At 40.7% G+C, this 20,253-nt stretch overlaps 1 protein-coding gene across 3 annotated transcripts in view; it reads left to right on the top strand.

The window, feature by feature from the left end:
* runx2b (RUNX family transcription factor 2b) overlaps positions 1-16,325 on the top strand; it is a 50,408-nt gene extending 34,083 nt beyond the window's left edge. For 2 of the 3 annotated variants that reach the window (XM_061704705.1, XM_061704707.1), the window contains 3 exons: positions 11,231-11,398; positions 11,883-12,047; positions 15,231-16,325. In XM_061704705.1, the coding sequence (XP_061560689.1) occupies positions 11,231-11,398; positions 11,883-12,047; positions 15,231-15,709 (812 nt within the window). In that variant the 3' untranslated portion in view covers positions 15,710-16,325. The remainder of the gene's footprint in view (positions 1-11,230; positions 11,399-11,882; positions 12,048-15,230) is intronic. The other variant, XM_061704706.1, reaches the window with a different exon arrangement.
* The last annotated feature ends 3,928 nt before the right edge of the window (positions 16,326-20,253 follow it).

Genomic DNA, 20,253 nt, shown 5'->3' with positions numbered 1-20,253 from the left:
TTTTTCACACCTGGATTTAGGGATCATCTGCCATTCCTCCTTGCAGATCTTCTCCAGTTCTGTCAGGTTGGATGTTGAACATTGGTGGGTACCCATTTTCAGGTCTTTTCAAAGATGCTCAATTGGGTTTAAGTCAGGGCTCTGGCTGTGCCATTCAAGAACAGTCACGGAGTTGTTCTGAAGCCCCTCCTTCGGTATTTTAGCTGTGTGCTTAGGGTCATTGTCTTTTTTGAAGGCGAACCTTCGGCCCAATCTCAGGTTCTGAGCATTCTGGAGAAGGTTTTCGTCCAGGATATCCCTGTACTTGGCCGCATTCATCTTTTCTCCGATTGCAACCAGTCTCCCTGTCCCTGCAGCTGAAAAACACACCCACAACATGATGCTGCCACCACCATGCTTCACTGTTGGGACTGTATTGGACAGGTGATGAGCAGTGCCTGGTTTTCTCCACACATGCCACTTACAATTAAGGCCAGCAATTTCTGTCTTGGTCTCATCAGACCAGAGAATCTTATTCCTCACCATCTTGGAGTCCTTCAGATGTTTTTTTTAGCAAACTCCATGCGGGCTTTCATGCGTCTTGCACTGAGGAGAGGCTTCAGTCGGGCCAGTCTGCCATAAAGCCCCGACTGGTGGAGGGCTGCGGTGATGGTTGACTTTCTAAAACTGAATACTTATGGCTGTGTGACATTTCAGTTTTTCTTTTTTAATAAAATTTCAACAATTATGTTGTTTTTTCTGTGAATATGGGGTGCTGTGTGTACATTAATGAGGAAAAAACGAACTAAATGATTTTAACAAATGGCTGCAATATAACAAAGAGTGAAAAATTTAAGGGGGTCTGAAAACTTTCCGTACCTCAAGTGTTGTCACCCTGGGACCCGCATTTTCCTTTTATTGCAAAGTCCCGACCCACTTTTACAGAAGTCAAGAACAATTTAAAAAAGAAAGAAACAAAAAAGTTGTCGCTGAAAACACATGTACAATATATTTTTTTACACACTGTTTCAAATGACTATGATGTTCCGCCAAAAGCCTATTGCTAGACCATGACATTCGCTAGCCAGAGGCTGAGCTACATTGTGTTTGTTTACGGACTATACGAGTGGCTCGACCGCAAGGGAGTAACATTTCCTATCAGTTACCTAATATGTCTGTGGTAACTAGGTACGCCTCTGTACTGTACAGAAAAAATCTGAATGAGAATACATACATTTTTGAGATTTTTGAGAATCACTGCTGTAAGCGGTGGCTATTTGAACACAAAAGATGCAGCGACATGCGTGGACAGACAATGCAGATGTATATTCTTTATCCTCTGGGAAAAACAATTAATATTACTGCAACTTAATGAGTCCCTTGCAGTAGTCATCAAATTCTTCTTCGTTTGTCTGAATGACTATATTATATTGCTCCCGCTGGCCAAGTCACACACGCCAGGAGCCGCAATGAATTAATCATGATCCACAAACTGCTTAAATCTTTATATTCTTTCTATGTTAGAGATACCAGTGTTTACCAAGAGTGCTAGCATCAGCTCCTTTTAATAGCCCGTATAAAAACAACTGAGCAGGAAGTTGGGGAAGAAAAAAAAAACTTTACTATAGTTGAGCTGTCAGTGCCAACTGGTCTGGCACGCAGCTGTTTGCCTCCTCCTTGAGAAATTCAAGAAAAATGAAGAAATAAAATAATTGTGATGTGACAAACAAGGCTCACATGTGGGACCGGGACACAGCGGAGCCGGCAGACGCTCACATTAGCAGGCGATGTCGTTCCTGCCACTAGGAAAGCTGCTAGCGTTGCCAAGAACACACTCACACACACACACACACACACACACGCATGCGCACGCACACACGGCCGCTTGCTCGCTGTGTTTGATCAAAAGCATTTCCTGTGCATCTGCTGCCGCGCATCACATGACTTATTTTTTAGGCTGTTGTTTGGTGGCCAACAGTTGAGACTCCACAACGACCAATTTATGTCCACAAAGCTTTGCGGTTAGTAAAAGTGATGAAAGGTGTCAAAATAAGGCACCCCAAAAGCATTTCATCCAGACAGTATGCGTTGAGTTCAGTTCAGGTTAATATGGAACATGTGTTTTTTTTTTAAGTACAGTGTTCCCCCGCTATAACGCGGTTCATCCTTCCCAGACTTTTAACGCTACTTACGAACGTTCACCTTACGAACATATCGGACATACGAACACTTCCATGCTCGTTACAACTTGTTTATTGTTGTTGTTGTCCTCTATACCTGAACGCGCAGCTTTGGTAAGTGAGGGAGAAAGGAGCGAAAAACGGCAGGATTTTGAAAATATTTTCTCAGCGGCAACCGTGTTTGCATGAGCTGTCCATTGTCGCTGAATATAGATTATTGCAAAGCATTGCCTGCTTTTGGGATTTTTTTGTATTTGAGTCTTTTATTGTTCTGTATTGAAAAAATATCAATGACATCATCAGCGACAAGTCGATGTTGACTCGACCTTCATCACATTAGCGTTGATTTCAAATCTGAAGTGTGTGTGTGTGCGTGCGTGTGTGTGGCTCAGGACACATGTCTGAGTGTGTGATTGTGTGTTAATGATGTCATTAGCAGAGTGCAGGCTCAGTGCAACTAATAGGCCTCATTAAATGCCATTTGCGGCTAATAGGTGGCAGGGAGTGGCCATGTGCAGGCTCAGGTGCGTGTGTGTGTGTTTGTGCGCGCGACAGAGAGGCACGCACACAACAGTAGCAAAAAGGCCACATTTCCTTTTGGTGAATCCGTTGTTATTCAATCAAATTGATGGTACACACTCACACGAGAGGTGACAAAAAACATTGTGGTGTCACACAAAGTTAGCTTTGTGGCTAAGCGTGTGTGTGTGTGTGTGTTTGAGTGGGTGTGTGGGTGTGTGTGTGCGTTTTGATGGGGTCAGAGTGTTAACAAGTCTGGTGAGGAGGCAGCGGTTCTGCAGACCATATTAGTGGTTACTTACCAAGCCCACAAATAGACACATACGCGCTCACATACACATACAGCAAGACATTAAAAGCTACTCGTCTATATAATCCGCCGTAATGACTCAAAGACAACTTTATGATCATCTCTGAAAATGTGATGATATTATTGATGATTACGTAATTCTTGTCCTGATAGGGGTTTAAAGGAAACTTACTTTAGCGAGGCATTTATTTTTCTTATCATTCACTGAACAAAAATAGTCTCCCTCCTTAATTTTCAATTGGAAAAAAAAGTGGATCAGATGAGGATGGCCTGGAAAAGTAGAAAACACAATTTTGTCAATTTTTTTATTTATGAGGGGGAAAACAAGGTTTCACAATGTTCATGACTCAGAATCATACTGTGGAAATTCCCTTTTTTTGCCAAAGCCAAATGTTTAGTAGTTGTTGTCTTGCTGCATTGTAAGTGTTATGGTGCACATAGTAGCATCAAAATTAAACAAATAATTCAAAGAAATTAAATCATTTGATGTAACAAGAAAAAAAGCAGGTGATTTAAGACAGAGCCCTTTGGGTCGGCGTGACCGATGAGCAGTACCTAGACACGGACAAAGATTGGTCATGATTTTATTGGGACCTTATCACTAATATACACCGTCGGCATGAGTTTAATAAGCAGATTTTACAATATGAACATTTTGATACTGAGCAGAGGTCTGGCTCTCAGTCGGAGCACAATTAAAGACTTATTGGTCAAAATCAAAGTGTCATGCCCAAATCTTGTCTTTATCTTGTCTTTATTAAAAATAAAACATGTTGTGTGTGTGTATATATATATATATATTTATATATGTATATATATATATATATATATATATTATAAATGTAAAGCAAATGTATTTGACAAACATTTGTTTTATTCTTTGCAATAAATATATTAATGATTAATTTAATGAAATCAATTAAAAAAATAATCAATGCCTTTTTATGAACCAATTTTAAGGGAAAAAACCTAAATTAGTACAACAAATATTGCAGGACTCATTGTGGTTGTCTACCATCTTCCATTGTTATCTGAAATCTCAGTAGAATTGTCCAGTTAGTCTTTTTGTGTGTGTCATAATAAAAGCCCTTGCTTGACACACACACACACAGTGACAAACAACAAAATGAATCACAATGCGAGTCACACGACAACTTAAAAAATCAAGAGCAATGACGTGGGGGGGAGTAGGTTGAGAAGGAAGAAAAAAAGAAAAAGAAAACCTTCAGGCTTTTCCAGAGGCAGCCAGTCAGTTGTGTGAAGTTCCTTGAAGATGTGCCAAGCGCTTGCGTGGGTGCGTGCGAGTGAGTGAGTGAATTGGTGTGAGTGAATGGATCAGTGTGAGTGATTATGCGAGCATCTCTACAGGACTGAGCGAGCGAGTGAGTGAGTGAGTGCGCGAGTGCATGTGCCTGTGAGAGCGTGCGTGTGTGTGCGTGCGATGTCTGGGTCTGCATGTGTGACATTCGACACAAAATCATTCAGCGGACAGCTGAAAAAGTGAGGAACAGAAATAAAAAGCTGCTCTCCCGTTCTGAATCATCTCTAATGTGTTTTTGCGTGAAATCGTAGTATCGCCTTGGGGAGCTGTCCTGGACGTCTATATACATGCGTATAATGTGCGTGTGTGCGATTTCCCTTCCCTGGCTGGACCACACAGACGCCTGGCAGCGTTCCACCCCAGTCAGCATGGCTCCTTTTCGCTCGCTTTTTCCTTTCCTCTTTTTTTCCCCCTCCTCCTCTTTTTCCCCTTCTCCTCCCTCCATCTCTGGTTTTATCATCTGCCCTCATTTCTTCCAATCCCTCCTCCCTTGATACCAGACCCCCACGGTGGACGGGCGCCTGCCTGTCACCCTGCCTCCAGCCCAACCTAACGCCACGTTTTTTTTCCCCTCTGGAAGTCATCCACTGGAATGATTCATTTCATCACCAAAAATGAAAATGGTCATTGTGAGTGCGTGGAATCAAAAATAAAATAAAAAAGAAGAAGGAATTCATGGATGATTGACCTGCACTCACATGCATAGGGAAGCTTTAATCTGCTGCAAAACATGCTTACTCAGGATTTAATCCGCCACACTAAAGGTACATTGCTATGGCAAAAGCAGAAAAATGTGGTGATGATAACCATAGAACCAAAAAGGGCTCCAGCTCAAACGCCATCCCGAGGAGTAAAGTGGATGGATGAATGGATGGACGGATAGATAGACGGACGTACGCAGTGGACCAAAGGAACGGAAAGTACCAAAAACTAAACGTTCTCGGACACGGGATGAATTGTGAGGACTACAACAGAGACAAAAATGTGATAACTCGAGAACGGGAAACAGTTTTGTGACCAGTTTTAAAGAAATATATAAATATATCTATATATATTTATTTATTTATTTATTATTATTCTTTTTTTAATCTATTTTTAAAATATCTTTTTTTCAGGGGGAAAAAAGGAAAACAAAAAACAAAAAAAATCTGAAAAACCCAAATGTTGAGATGCATACATTGGACACTGAGGAGATGGCTTGGTATCATTTAGTTTTTGACAAAATTTTCCAACCGAAGGTTTTATGTGCTGTTTTGTGAAAATGAATAGACCACTTGTCCCTGACTTCCCGCACATTTCGTTCTTTGACGGCGGTTGAATCTGTCGAACATTAGCACCACTATGTATCGCAATTACAAAGTGTCTATGCTTCTGCTTCAGTCATTGGTCACATCAAGCGAGTCGTGTTTCAAATGGATTATATTAAGTAGTTAAAAAGTATTTTGCGTGATTGTGGACAAAGCCTGGCTTGTTTTTCCAACTCTCAAGGCTAAGCAATGCTAAACTAAACTAAGCTAAACCAGCCTAGTTTAGCATAAAACAAGGTATCACCCACAACTCCCTCTGGTTAAAATGTATTTTGCTCGATTCGCGACAAAGCCAGGCTTGTTTTTCCAACTTGGGTTGAATAAAGTATCTACAGTATTGCTAAACACTGCTAAGCTAGCATTTGCAGTCTTGTGTTCCTGAAATGCAATGTTGGCCTAGCTTAGCACAAATCAAGGTGAAACCCAAGTCTCTCCGCTTCTCATTTATTTTCCTTGATCCTGAACAAAACCAGTTCTGTTTTTCCAACTCTCAAGGCTAAGCTCAGATAAAATATCTTAAAACCAAAGTGAGAGAGTGAGGCAAAGTTAGCATGGCTTAGCATAAATCAAGAGGAAATCCAATAGCCTCTCTGCTTGACATTTATTTTGCTTAATTCTGCTAGATATTTATTTTGCTCAAGGCTGAGCTAAGCTAAGCTAGCACTGGTGTCTGTGTAAAACCCGGTGCTGTAAATCCCCGACACGAATGGTTGCCTTGTCCGTGAAACAAAAACCACCTCCATTAATTATCATCGCACATCTTCTTTATTCTCCCTGCCTGCTTTTCCTTTGATCAGATTAGCCCGGCGCACCGCAGAGCCTCACTTGAAACAATAATAAGTCCTCTTGGATCACTTTTCTTCCGACTACTTGCGAGCGAGCGTTTGCACGCGGTCGCACATCTGGTGCGAATCTGCCCTAGCTTCCGGCCGCCGGCTGGGGCAGGGAAGGAAGTGGCGGGTAGGTAGGTTGGGAGGGCGCTATCGCTAATCTGCACTGCCACTTTCCAGTGGTGAAAAGCAGCAAAGCATAAACACTTTGTTCCTGCACTTAAGTAGATTTTTCAGGTATCAGTGCTTTACTTGAGTAGTTTGTTTTTCTGACAACTGTGTATTTTTACTTCCTACATTTGAAAACTTTGTAAATATAAGGCTAAGTTTAAAAAAAAAAAAAAAAAAAATGTTTAACCTCTGCAGGTGATGAACCGATGCTTAAAAACAAAATTTAAAAATAAAATAATACTGAGTGAGACAGGGTAAACTGCGCTTGCGTACTTCGTTGATTGATTGAAATCATGGGGTCTGATTCCGGGAAGCAAGATGTTGCTTCATTTAAGAGAATTGGTTGATGTTGTCGGCATGTCGTGTTGTCAGGAACTCGTTGTTTTGATAGCATAAAAGTCTAGCCAAAACTAAAACTAAAACAAAAAAACAGCAACAACAAAATGCAACATGGGATGTCAATGCTGTTGTAAAGCTCGTATATTTCAAATTTCGGGCTATTTGCAAATTTTGGGGTAAACCTATCCAGCCTTATTTGCTGAAAAGCTCACCCTTTCACTGTGTTTAGTACCATCAATGCCACCTGATGACAAGAAATTATGTTGACGTGAGATGTGGAGCTTCATTTACACAGTTGTAGTCCTTTGCCACCATCTTGTGGCATCTACAGCCAATTACGGTATTGTGTTAACCCTGTTAGGGGAGGCGTCAATTACATGTGTCAAGAATAGTGAGGGTTCACTGTACTTCTACTTTTACCAGAAAGTTTTTTTACACACATATCTGTACTTGTACTTAAGTAGAGGACAGAGTGTGAGTACTTTTGCCATCTCTGCTGATCATGATGACGATGATTGGAATGTGGGGGACTTTCCCCAACGGTGGGTGAAATCATCCGGCCCCCTTTTCCTGCTTCTTTATAAACACCCCGGGCTCATTGCTCAGCAGCCTGACCAGAGTTCCGACAAAACAGCTGAGACATGAGCTCGGCTTTGGCATCGTACAAGGCATAATTGAGTCTCGGAGAAGAGGAAAAATGCATTCGGTAAGAACATGAAAACAGTGTAATTGTCCTGAATTAAATGTTTCAGGAGGTGGAAGTCCACCCGGCAAGTAGAGGCGCCAATAGCACTGAAGTAGAAGTACAGATTATTGTGTGTGTGTTTTTTTTTTTTTAAAAAGACCGTTTTAAAAGTAAAAGTGCTCCTTCAAATCCCGTACTTAAATATAAAAACAACTGCACACTCTGAAATGTACTATGTAAAACTGTGAACCTTTTTACCGTACTGTAAAAAAGCCACACACAAAAAACAGGAACATAGCGGCAAACCTGTAACCAATGGTTTACTCTGTGTCAAACTCATTTTTGTCGTGGGCCACATTGTACGCACGGTTTCTCTCAGAGGGCGAAACCATGAAATAAAGGTTTCATTGCTTCATCATACTATTACATACACAACAAACTGATGGATAAGTCGTTTGGAAATCAGAAGTCAAGGGTAGTAGTTTGTCCAACTATTATTCAAGTTATAGTAAAAAGGGGTTTGGAACCAAAAAATGCTTTCAATAGCACAATGTTGATTTAGTTATTATTTATTAGATTTGACGATTTGAAATTTTGGTACAGATTTTTGCAAGAATCGTGGAAGTCGACGCAAAGGATTTGCTTTTGTGGGTCACGTAAAATGATGCCACATCCGGGCCGCCGGGCCTTGCGTTTGACACGTGTGGTTTACAGTATATTGTGAAGGCTGAAGGTGCACTACCCCAGCAGTCTCCCCGTGTTTGGTTCCCAAGCGACCGCATTTGTAAAGTCCCAACAGAATAAAAGCCATTAGTCATTCGTCACATGGCGTCGAGTTTGTTATGAAAAGACGACTTGCAAGCATTCATGAGCAAAGCGACTATTTTGGGGGGGGGGCTGAAGCCCTGCGGTAACAATCCGGGACATGTGACGGGAGCGGCATGACGAGATGTGCCCGGGGGATGTTTGGATTATGCAATGTCTTGTGACTGAACTTCCGGGACTTTCTTCCCAAATGAAAGGCCTTCATTATTTGTAAAAATTACATAAATACCACTTTGTAAATAGACTATTTGGGATGTGGTGTTTTTTTGTTTGTTTTTTCTTCAGTGGATGATATAACTAGCAATACATTTCAGCATCTATTACAGCAGAGGCCACGATAGGAAATAGAAATATAGAAATAAAAATAGATGCCGTATTGCAGTTTTCGTTGTTCGTGCCGAGCAGAGACAATATAGGATGCCTGTGAGTATTGTTGTATGCTCTATTAGTATGTGTTGCTGCTCCATGTGCGTTAAAGGAGCAATTTTTTGGAGGTTTGTAATTACCGTTACATCTATATTAATTTCCGTTGGCCTGTCTACGGCATTTGGGATCGTTCTGTTTTGTTTTATGTCTGTTGTACAGTGGCTCAAACTTCATTTGGGAGTGACGAATAAATAGCTTGAAGCAAGCACGCTTTGCCTCTTATTTGAAGAACTGCGAGAGTCTTCATTTCATTCACTCAAAGTGATGTTATATGATTTTATCCCATTTCTTGACAGCAAGATAGTGAAAACAGGCACCAAGGAATACTTTAAAAACTCGTTTGTTAAGTTTGGACCTGTGTTTAAAGCATGTGGGAGCATATTTTTTGTAATGACATTTTGAGGTGACAAAAAATGTTGGATAAAGAGAAATAAATAGTCCTTGAAGATCTAACGAAAAATAAACATTCATTTTGTGTAAGCATACTTTGATTGTTTTAATAAAGTGTTTTTATAGTGATATAAATAGCCCATATTTAAAAACATTTTTTTTTTATATATATATAATGGTCTCTATATGTTGCAGTTTCAAAGGTGGGTCTGGAACGTATTCCCCACAATAAATGGGGGTTCTTAGCCTAGCTTAGCCAGTACGGTGTCAAAACAGGCTTTTCCCACACGGGCTCTTGGGAAAACACGAGAAAGCTGAAAAAAAGCTTGAGCAAATTTTGTGATTTCTTGTTAAACGTCTGTAACGTCGCCTTACAGCGAACTCCGTGTGGTTCGATGTCTCAGCCCCCGTAAACAAGTTAGTCTAGATTGTGAGTGACGCTGCCGATTGTTAGCAGGCCAGCTGAAGTGACGCCAAAGCGTGGCGGGAATTCCTCCGTCGTTCGATAGCTGCGCAGCATCAAAAGAAAACAAAAATGGATGTCCTTGCCAGTGAGTCCACACCTGAGTCTGGAAATACTCTTCAGACTAGTGAGCACGTGGCTCATTATGGGAACTTATGAGTGTGTTAGATTCAGTAAGTCACGCCTCAGAGAAGCACAAGTGCGACAAAGGGGTGTCCAAATATTGCCAGAGGAATGCAGGAAGAGAGCGAGGCGAGAATATTTTTGGCAGGGCGCGCGACTCCTGTAGGGATAATGGCGGCGTGGCGTGAGAAACTCTGTTTACCTGACGAACAGGCCTCGGCTTAACGAGCGTTCGGCTTCCTCTCGCAGTCAGAAGAGGATCCAGAAGTCACTCGTGCCTAAAAAAACGACTCAAAGCCGAATTTCAGATTTTGGGTGGTGGGGGGGGGGTTGGAAGAATCACTTCCTTGTTCAAACTGTCACTTTCGGAAAAGCTTGAAAACTGTACAGGCCGTATTTGTCATCCAAGTGTGACAAAGACGTTGACGATAAAATAAACAAACAAAAACAATGACAAGGTTGCAATGCACTCTTATAACTCATTTGACCTCCATAAAAAGTCCCGATTAACTCTTTTTATCTCCACTTCAGTTACTAAGCACTCATATTACCCACTTAAGTCACTATAAGCTCATATAACCTCCACTTAAGTGACTATTAACTCTGCTTAAGTTGCTAATAACGCATACAACTTCCACTTAAGTCACTAATAACTAATTGTCTACATAATTCACTAATAACGCGTATGAGCACCACTTAAGTCACTTAACTCATCAACAAGTCACTTAACTTATCAACTCCACCTGCCTATTAACTCATACGACCCCCATTTATGTCACTGTTAACTCATTTGACCCAATTAACTAACCCTAACCCTATGGACTCCGATTAATACACTATTAACTAATTTGTGCTCCACTTAAGACACTAATAACTTGTATGAATGGTACTTGAGTCACTCTAATTACCTCCTCTTAAGTCACTGTTAACTCATATTACCTCTATTTGTTACTAATAACTCACGTTACCTACCGCCACTCACTATTAACTCTACTTAATGTAAGTCACTATTGACTTTTAACAGGCCACCTATGTCGCTGTTAACTGGTATTACCTCATACATCACTATTAACTCATATTACCTCCACTTAAGTTACTATTAACTGGTGTTACCTCCACATAAGTCACTACCTTCGCTTATTGTAAGTCACTATTAACTTGTATTACCTCCTCTTATGTCCCTATTAAGTCATTAGCTCCACTTAAGTCACCAATGACTCATACGACTTCCACCAAAGCCCCTACTAAATCGTGTTACCTCCACTCAAATCACTACTCACTCATATTACCTTTGTTTAAGTCACTAATAGAGCCTCGGAACGTGGTACAAAATGTAACTCAAATTCTGCGCTGTGACCTCAGGGCATCGCCAGAAGCTGGAGGACCCTCCCAAGTCGGGCCTCTTCTCGGACCGCCTGAGCGAGCTGGAGAGGATGAGGGTCCGCGTGGCGGTGCCCACCCAGGCCCAGCGACCGGCGCTCAACGCGGTGCCCAATTCGTTCACGCCGCAGGGACAGACGCAGATCACCGGTAATCTTTTTTTTTTTTCCATCCATCCATCCATTTTCTACCGCTTATCCGGGTCGGGTCGCGGCGGCATTAGCTTTAGCAGGGACGCCCAGACTTTATTTTCCATGATTATTTTATCAGATCATTGGTTGATTAAGTGAAAGTAAGTTCATAATGTAAAATATATAATCAAAAATGAATGATTATTATGAATATTTTACACATTTTAATGACTTGGCCCGTGTGTCCGTTGTTGAAATCAAATCCGCATAAACCCTAACCCTTACCCCTCAGCATAAAAGTTTGCTCACCCCTCCTTTTGCTGCTTGTTTACATGCTGCTACCTTTTAAAAGGCCAACAGGAAGTTGTTCCGCCGGCAGCTAAACACTCCGAAGCACTTAAACTGGGTCCGTCATACACCGTTCACTCAACACGAGTTTAACTAGTGTTTAAGTTTTTTTTTTCTCCCCCCCTCCTGCTATTGCTTCTTTCTCTCCACCGCAGCAGACCCGCGTCAGTCACAGTCGTCGCCGCCGTGGTCGTACGAGCAGACGTACCCGTCCTACTTGAGTCCCATGGCGTCCCCCTCCGTCCACTCCACCGCCCCGCTCTCCTCCAGCCGGGGCACGGGCCTGCCCTCCATCAGTGACGTGCCCAGACGCTTGCCAGGTGAGACACACTCGGAACTCCACATCGACTCAGCAGCGCTTGCTGACACAGTGCTGCCTTGAGATTCATTTGTTTCGTGATCGCATTTTTTGCGTCAATTCAATGAGCATCGGGCTGTTCCTTCTGGTGTGGGTCTTGGACACCTCGGGCCAGTATAATACAGACACACATCTTTTGATCCCAGAGGGCCGGTGCGGCGGGATGACAGGCTGGCTGGTTAGTAGCGGGCTGGAGACCAACCAACAAAGTGTCTTTGTGGACGATACGCTGCTCTTTCGTGATCACTCACAAGGCATTGTGGGTAATCGCATTAGCTGGCCTCTTTGTATCTGTATTACAAATTGTACACCTTACACAAAACAAACAAACAAACAAAAACAAAAAAAAGTGAAGCGCTCCTTTTAAAATCCCAACATGCCGCCAGACAAGTTTCCTCTCCGGACACGTGTTTGACTCACCGCCATCAAACTTTCCCCTGGTCGGCTTTCATCTCGTCACTCTTTGTTTTCATACGTAGGAGGCGCCGTGTAGGACAAAAATAACCTTTACCTCTCACACAAATAACATTTACCTCTCACACAAACACACACCAAAAGCCTCTCACACACATCAAAAAGGCTCTATAACACAGGAAAAACAACTCTCAAACTCACATTAAAACCACTTAAAGCTAGCAATAAACCCCTCACAAGCACCAAAAGACAATCGCGCATGCAAAAAAACTCTCATGCACCAAAAATACTCCAAAATTCACTTAAAATAACTTTCAAACCCAAATAAAAACCACTCTCACACACCCAAAAAAACTATCGCACATCAAAACATATCATACTTAAACCTTTAACACAGAAAAAAACAGTTACTAAAGCCTCACACTCAAAAAAAATCTTACTCGCCCCCCCCCCCCCAAAAAAAAAAAATAACGCTCACACTCACCAAAAATACTCATAGACACACACACACACACACACACACAAAAACCCTCTTACGCACATGAAAAAAAAAGACTCCCACGCCCACCAAAAGCCTCACTTTGGTGAGTGTGGGTGTTTTTGTGTTTGCGGGAGAGGATAATGTTATTTTTCTTCCGGCACCTCAAAGCTGCGGCCATCCCGGCACACGAGCGCCGGTCGACATGTTGACACCTCGATACGTAACGCCGCCTCACCACACAAATCTCATAGGATGCTCATATGCTACATTAAAGGTGTACAGATAGGATGCAAATACTTTACATTTGAGGTCTAATGTAGATACATTACAAAATGGAAATATAGTACATTATAAGTAGATGTTGATTATGATCTTAATCAGGTACAATACATGTGCATAGACATTACTTATGATGTCAGTATGTTATATGACAGGCATACGGACAATATTGTATGTAGAGAATTAAGTATGACGTAAACATGCTACATGACCTCATATTCCAACTAGAATAATAAGAGGAAGTTGTCTTTTAATTAGCATCGTATACTACGTGACGGTAACTTGCACGTAAACACGCCCGCCCCTTCCCGCCACATGGGCTCCACCCCATCATCCCCTCACCCTCATCCTCCTTTCGCAGCAGACGTGGTGACAGGGAAGACGCCTCGTGATTTATGATAAGAGCGCCATGGCTGGGGTCTATGGCACCGTTGGGGGGGGGGGGGGGGTACGGCATGGAGTAGACCTCCCATTTTGCATTCTCTGCACCCAGCGCCGCGCTTGCCGCAGCCAGTTAGTGGTTTTGGTGGGGGGGGGGGGGGGGGGGGGGGGGGGGGGGGTGCTTTTTATTTTTGGGATGTAGCGCGCACACGCGCACTTGCTGGAGCCGACGGGAGGCGAGCGTCGGAGCCACATCAGAGCTGGGGTCCGCCTCATTACGGATCTCATGGAAACTGTTTCTTGCACAAAGTGTTTCCACATGTGCTGCTCCTCATTCAGCACACACACACATTGTGTGTGTGTGTGTGTGTGTGTGTAAGCAACACACACACACACACGCACGCACACACACACCCGTAAATATGCGTAAACATGCGAACGCTTTGTCAGCGCCAACAGCCCAGACAGAAGATGATGAATAAAACAATACAGGCATTTTTAGTCCCATTATTCGCCACCACTGGAAATCGGGTCAGTAGAAGGAAAAATTTCGAATTTTCTGTAATCTTTTATGCATTTTGACAATTTAGTCAAAAAAGTGTAAACTGTTTACAATGAGAAATATAAAATAGTCATAATGTGAATGGCAATGGCGTAATGTGTTGCAGAAGTGCATCTCATTTTTTGAACTATCTCAATTGTCACTAGCATAAAAAGAAGTTAACCGCTCTTCATTGTAGAATTTTGAAAGTTGTCAAACTTTTTCTCAAATGTGAGTCAACCATTCATTTCCCGGGATCGATGCGCATTCATTCGAAGCATTTCATGAGTTGCGTAAAAAGGGTTCGACGGTCGGCCAGGCGTATTCCTCAACGCAGGCTTTTATTAAGAGCTCAAAGCAATAACCCTCTCGGTGCGCTCAGCAACACAGAACACAGGCTGTCAAAAGTCAGACCTTCAAAATAAAAGCATGCATATAATAACAATTTAACCACACGTTGTTGGGCCTCATGGCGGCTTGTTAACAGTCACACTCAATAAACAAACAAAATAGTTTGAGTGCGACTAAGAAATATGCAACAGATTCTCTCAATTACGCCACTTTTCTCTCAAATAGGCAAGTTGTCCTCGTCTTAACATGAACTTATTTAAATAACATTACTTAAAAGAAATATGTTGCAAATGTGAAAAGCTGTTTCAATTAGCATATGCTTCAAGATTTTTAAACCAAGTGTTTGTATTATTTAATATTTTGACACCAATAATTTCCCTTTTACTGCAAATAAATATGGGCTCCAAATATCGGTTATCAGCCTCCTTGACTACTGATAATCGGTATCTGCCCTGAAAACCACATATCGGTCTGGCTCTACTATTTTTCTTTCTTTAAAACACGTAACAAAAACAAAAACAACAACAATGTTTTGGGGGAGCTGGAACGGATTAATGGCATTTCAATTCATTTCAATGTAGAAAATGGATTCAATATATACTAATAAATTGAGTTTACGAGCTCGGTGAATTAAGTGAAGTTGGCACGTGTACAAAAGGCGCTACTCGTGACTCTCGCGGTTGTCGTCTTTCCTTCAGGTTCTTCGGACCTGAGCCCGTTCCCGGGCCAGTTTGAGCGTCAGTTCCCGGGCCTGTCCTCCCTGACGGAGAGTCGCTTCAGCGGGCCCCGCATGCACTACCCGGCCACCTTCACCTACACGCCGCCCGTCACCTCCGCCATGTCGCTGGGGAGCGCTCACTACCACACCTACCTTCCGCCGCCCTACCCGGGCTCCACGCAGAACCAGAGCGGACCCTTCCAGACCAGCAGCACGCCTTACCTGTACTACGGCGCCTCGTCCGGGTCCTACCAGATCTCCATGGTGTCCGGCGGCGGGGAGCGGTCGCCCTCGCGCGTGGCCCCGCCGCCCTGCACCAGCGCCTCCACGGGGACCTCGCTGGTCAACCCCAACCAGGCGGACGGCGGCGTGGACGCGGGAGACGGCAGCCACAGCAACTCCCCCACCGTCCTCAACACGGCCGGACGCATGGATGAGGCCGTGTGGAGGCCCTACTGAACGCCTGACTGAAAAGGGATTTTTTTTTTTTTTTTTTTTTTTTGGAAGCGGCTCGTCCTGACTTGTGCAAACTTGTCTTCCTGGAATGTTCGGACCAAAACGCTCGGAGTAGCAATAAGCAGCACATTGTTCCTAACAGACTTTTTTTGTATGTCTTTAATAGCAACCTGGATGAGGCACAAACTCCAAAGAACAAAAAAGAATATGAATAATTACACACCAAGTTAAAGTCGGAATTTTACCTAAATAAATTTGGTTTTAGGGGAAAGTCATCGAAAACTGTTTTCATTAGAAATATGAGCATTTTTAAAATATGGCTTTTCTCGCAGTTGTTGTTTTTCTAATAATACCAGAATTAAATTGTATATTTTCAGGGGGAAAAAAATCATCTGCAACTTTTTTCCTGAAAAAGTACTTTTCCTGAAAAGATCACTTTCTAGAAAACGACACTTTCTCAAATATATAAATATATTTCTCAAATATACTTTTTCTCGAATACACCATTTTTTTTCTTAAATTGTAAGATTTTTTTTTCTGAAAACAGGACTTTAGATTAAGCTACTTTTTTCCTCAAATATGACTTTTTTTAATATACTGCTTTCTAAAAATTAACTTTTTTTAAACTCTCAGCTGACTTTTTTCTTCTGTAGTTTTTTAATATACACATTTTGAGGGAAAACGTAATTTACAACTTTTTTTTTCCCAATAATGACCTTTTTTCTCAAAATAATGGCCTTTCTCGCAAGTGAAAATGAATGACTTTTTTGAAAATATGAAATTTTCTAAAATATGATTTTTGCTTAATTGTAAAACTTTTTTCCAGAAAAGATGAATCTCAAAAATATGGCATTTCCTCAAATATATGAAACTTATTTCTTAAATATATAACTTCAAAATACAACTTTTCTCAAAAATATACAAGTTTATTCAAATTACGGAAAAGTATTCTCAAATATTACTTTTTTCTTAAATTATACCTTTTTTCAAGTATTCATCTTTTTAAAATATACAATTTAAAATTATGACCTTTTTAAAAAAAAAAACTACAAATGTTCAACTTTTTTTCTCTACGGTCTTATTTCTCAAAAATGTGATTTTTTTTCCCCCTCAAATTTCTACAACTTGTTTCCAACTACATATAACGGTCTCAAAGCTATATTACTTTATTTTAAATTTCAAACCTTTCTTGAGAAATTCTTTATCGAAAGAAATCTTATTTTCTTTTTCTCAAAAGACTTTTTTTCCTCCAATATATCTTTTTCTTGAACATTTATAACCTTTTCTTTCAAACTTTCCTCTAATTTCCCACCAAGAAATTCTCAAAATACTCTATCTGAAGAATTTACTTATCTTGAATATACAATTTTCTTTTGAAAATGATTTTTTTTTTTCTCAAATACACAACTTTTTTCTCGACAATCTGCAGCTTTTCACCTCAGAAAAAATGTATATTTTCTAAAATATAACTTCTTTTTAATTTTTTTTAAAGTGGCCTTTTTCCTCAAGTCTAAAATTTTGTTCTCAAATATATGACTTTGTTCTGGTAAGAGTCAGACTTTAATGCGGGAGTGTAATTGTTTATTTTCTTTTAAGTGTCTTACCTACTGGTTGGTCCTTTAAGGCTTTTTTTTTTTTTTTTTTTTTTTTGCATAGGGCATGTTTTTTGTTTTTTCTATACGACAATACAGAGACGCACTGAGCAGCGAGACTTATTTAAACGTGTATATTACAGGGCGTTCCGCTTCCTGTTTAACTTATGAAGCCATAACTTATGTATGTATTATTGTATTTTTGAAACTTGACTCAACCCAATACTTTTGCTGCGTCTTTATGACTACATTTTTCAAAAGAACAACAAAAAAGCTGATAATTTAAGAAAGAAGAAAAAAAAAAAAAAAAAACTACAGTGGTACCCAAAGATGCAAGTTTTACGTCTCCAGCCAAGAGATTCAGACAATCGGTGAAGTTGCGATAGAAGAGCTCAGGACCCGAAAGATTTGTTGTTATTGTTTTATAAGTGATGACTTTGAGAAAGTTTGTCGGGGTGTTTGACACTCGCATTGTTGTCTTCTTTAATAATCTTATTTTTTTTTCATGTTGATGCCATCTTGAATCAGTAAAAGCACTTATTGATGGTTACAAAAGTCATGTGATGTCATACTGTTGCCTGATTGGCTGTTAGTAGACAACAATTGTCTTTCATCCTACACACTTGATAGTGCAGAGTCCTCACTCAATTTTAGTAGGATTTTGTACAAAAATGTAATACAGGGTAATAATTAGACAACACAATTTTTAGGTCAGCTATATGATAGATGATGATTATTTGTTTTTCCATTTATTTGTATTCAGTAGGCACATTTGATAATACAAACATAGGTAGGTACAACATTTTTGTAAAGTTTTGTACAAAACCAAAAGTGGTGCAATTTAGTACAAAACACGCATTTTTAGCGTCATCAAGATGATGGCTGCTTCCTGTGTGACCTCACTTCCTGCACTGCATTTGATATGCCAAAGGAATCACTTGTCACAAAATTTGAGTTTAATTTTGTAATTGGTAGCAAACGCGCAATTTTTTAGGGTTAGTTTGGAGTCAACTCTTTTAATGTTTTTGTTTTGTCAAGCAGGACCTCACTTGCACGTTTTCTATTTCAAATGGGCGTCTCTTCTCACGGGAATTTAGTAGTATTTTGTACAAAACTGAGCCTGGTATAATTATTAAAAGAAATACATTGTTGGAAGACGTTCCTAACACTTTCAGGGGTGTAGGGACACTTGAATTTAGCACACAAAAAGATTACAATTGGGAAATTTTGTGCAAAAACAAAAAAAACAAAGACAAGTTTGAACTGTTCTAAGATTTAAAAAATGTCTCATTTTTCTATTACTTTTTTTACTTTCTATTTGAAATAAATGTTTTCTTACTCTTTGTTAAATTTCCTTTTTATTTTATTTAAATTATTAATTAATTTTATTAAAAAAATATATTTTACTTAATGTAATTGTTTGTTTCTTTTTTCTACTTTTCCAAGTTATTTTTTATTTAAAGTTTTCTGTTGTACAGTAGTCTGCTTGAGCTTTTTTTGTATGATTTCCTGACTAAATTGTGAGAAATGAGGCAACCGTTTCATCCAAAGTTAACTTGCTTTTTTTTCTTCTTCTTACACATTCATCAATCATGAACAGTGTTTTTGCACTATCAGCGCTACAACAAACTTTCTTGTCATGTAAAATTGACGCAGACGTCAATGGTGGGCAGTCGGTTGTCATAAAATCTGTTATTTAGTGGCTGCTAATATAATAAAGTCATTTTGGGAGGACTATTATTGAAGGTTTGCATGCAGAGGGAATCAGATATTCCACGCACGCACACACACACACACACACACACACAACATTCCCGCTGCTTCAGCCTGAAAAGTCAAAGTATTTGTGTTGTAACTGGAGAAAGCAAATAAAAAGCTTTTAGATGATTTGATGGATTTTAATGACATGATTTTTTTTCAGTCTGCCGATAACTACCAACATCTGTCCCAATCGCTTCCAAGGCCTTTGTGTGTGTGTGTGTGTGTGTGTGTGTGTGTGTGTGCGTGCGTGTGTGTGTGAGTGTGTGTTTTCATGTGATGTGTTTTGTTTTTCCATCCTTGTTGATGTGTGACATTTTAGGACTTACAGGAATACTTATCATGGGAATGAATTTGATTGATTTCATTTGTCAGGACGTTTCCGGGCAGGTCTCGCCCAAATATGGTCATCAGGAAGTGTTTCCTCCACCTCCTCTTAAAGGTACAAACGTGTCAGTGAAATTTTGGTGACTGTCCAATTTGTTTTCTACAGAGCCGAAGACATGATGTGGGGATTTTCTTTTAATTGTGGTCACGATGTAGATATACCATGTGCCCAAAATGCTAATTTGTGGGTTTAATCTGATTCCACGAGCGATTTGGACGTCTGGGGAAGCAAATGGAGCGCACCTTTTTTAGGAAACTGCCAACAGATGTCATGTGCTTTACCATTTCTCAAGAATGTGCGTTTGATTTGTTTATTCAACTGTCCAGGAATCCTTTTAACGGTATTCATTTGGATTTCATGCGTGCCTGATAGCTTCTTCGTGGTTCAAAATTAGCATCTTCAGCACTTTATACCTATATTGTGGCCACAATTTTTTTTAAAAAAATGTCATGTCTGTGGCAACATAATAATAAATGAGGAATACGGTGTACCAACATATTTTTTTCCTTGTTGTCTGTCCGTCATCGTAGTTACTCCGACTTTTCCGTGCGGTGTCACCTTGGGAACGTCGCTCTGTCTGAGCGCAAGTTGTCTTTGGATGGCGGCGATGGCGGCAGTTTGGCGGGGGGTTCATGGTGGATAGGGGGGGGGGGGGGGGGGGGGGTTAGTTGGGCGTCGCTCATCCAGAATCCCGCCGCCGTCAAAGTGGCGTTCCAGAGACGGGAGCAGAGACACAGACACGCCGGGAAGCTGTTTTACATTATTCCCAGACATAATAGAGCCAATCTAAGTGTTCACATGAGTTGGGA

Source organism: Phycodurus eques, chromosome 18 (assembly GCF_024500275.1).
Source record: "Phycodurus eques isolate BA_2022a chromosome 18, UOR_Pequ_1.1, whole genome shotgun sequence".
Classification (NCBI taxonomy): Eukaryota; Metazoa; Chordata; class Actinopteri; order Syngnathiformes; family Syngnathidae; genus Phycodurus; species Phycodurus eques.
This window is presented reverse-complemented; position numbering and strand designations above follow the sequence as displayed.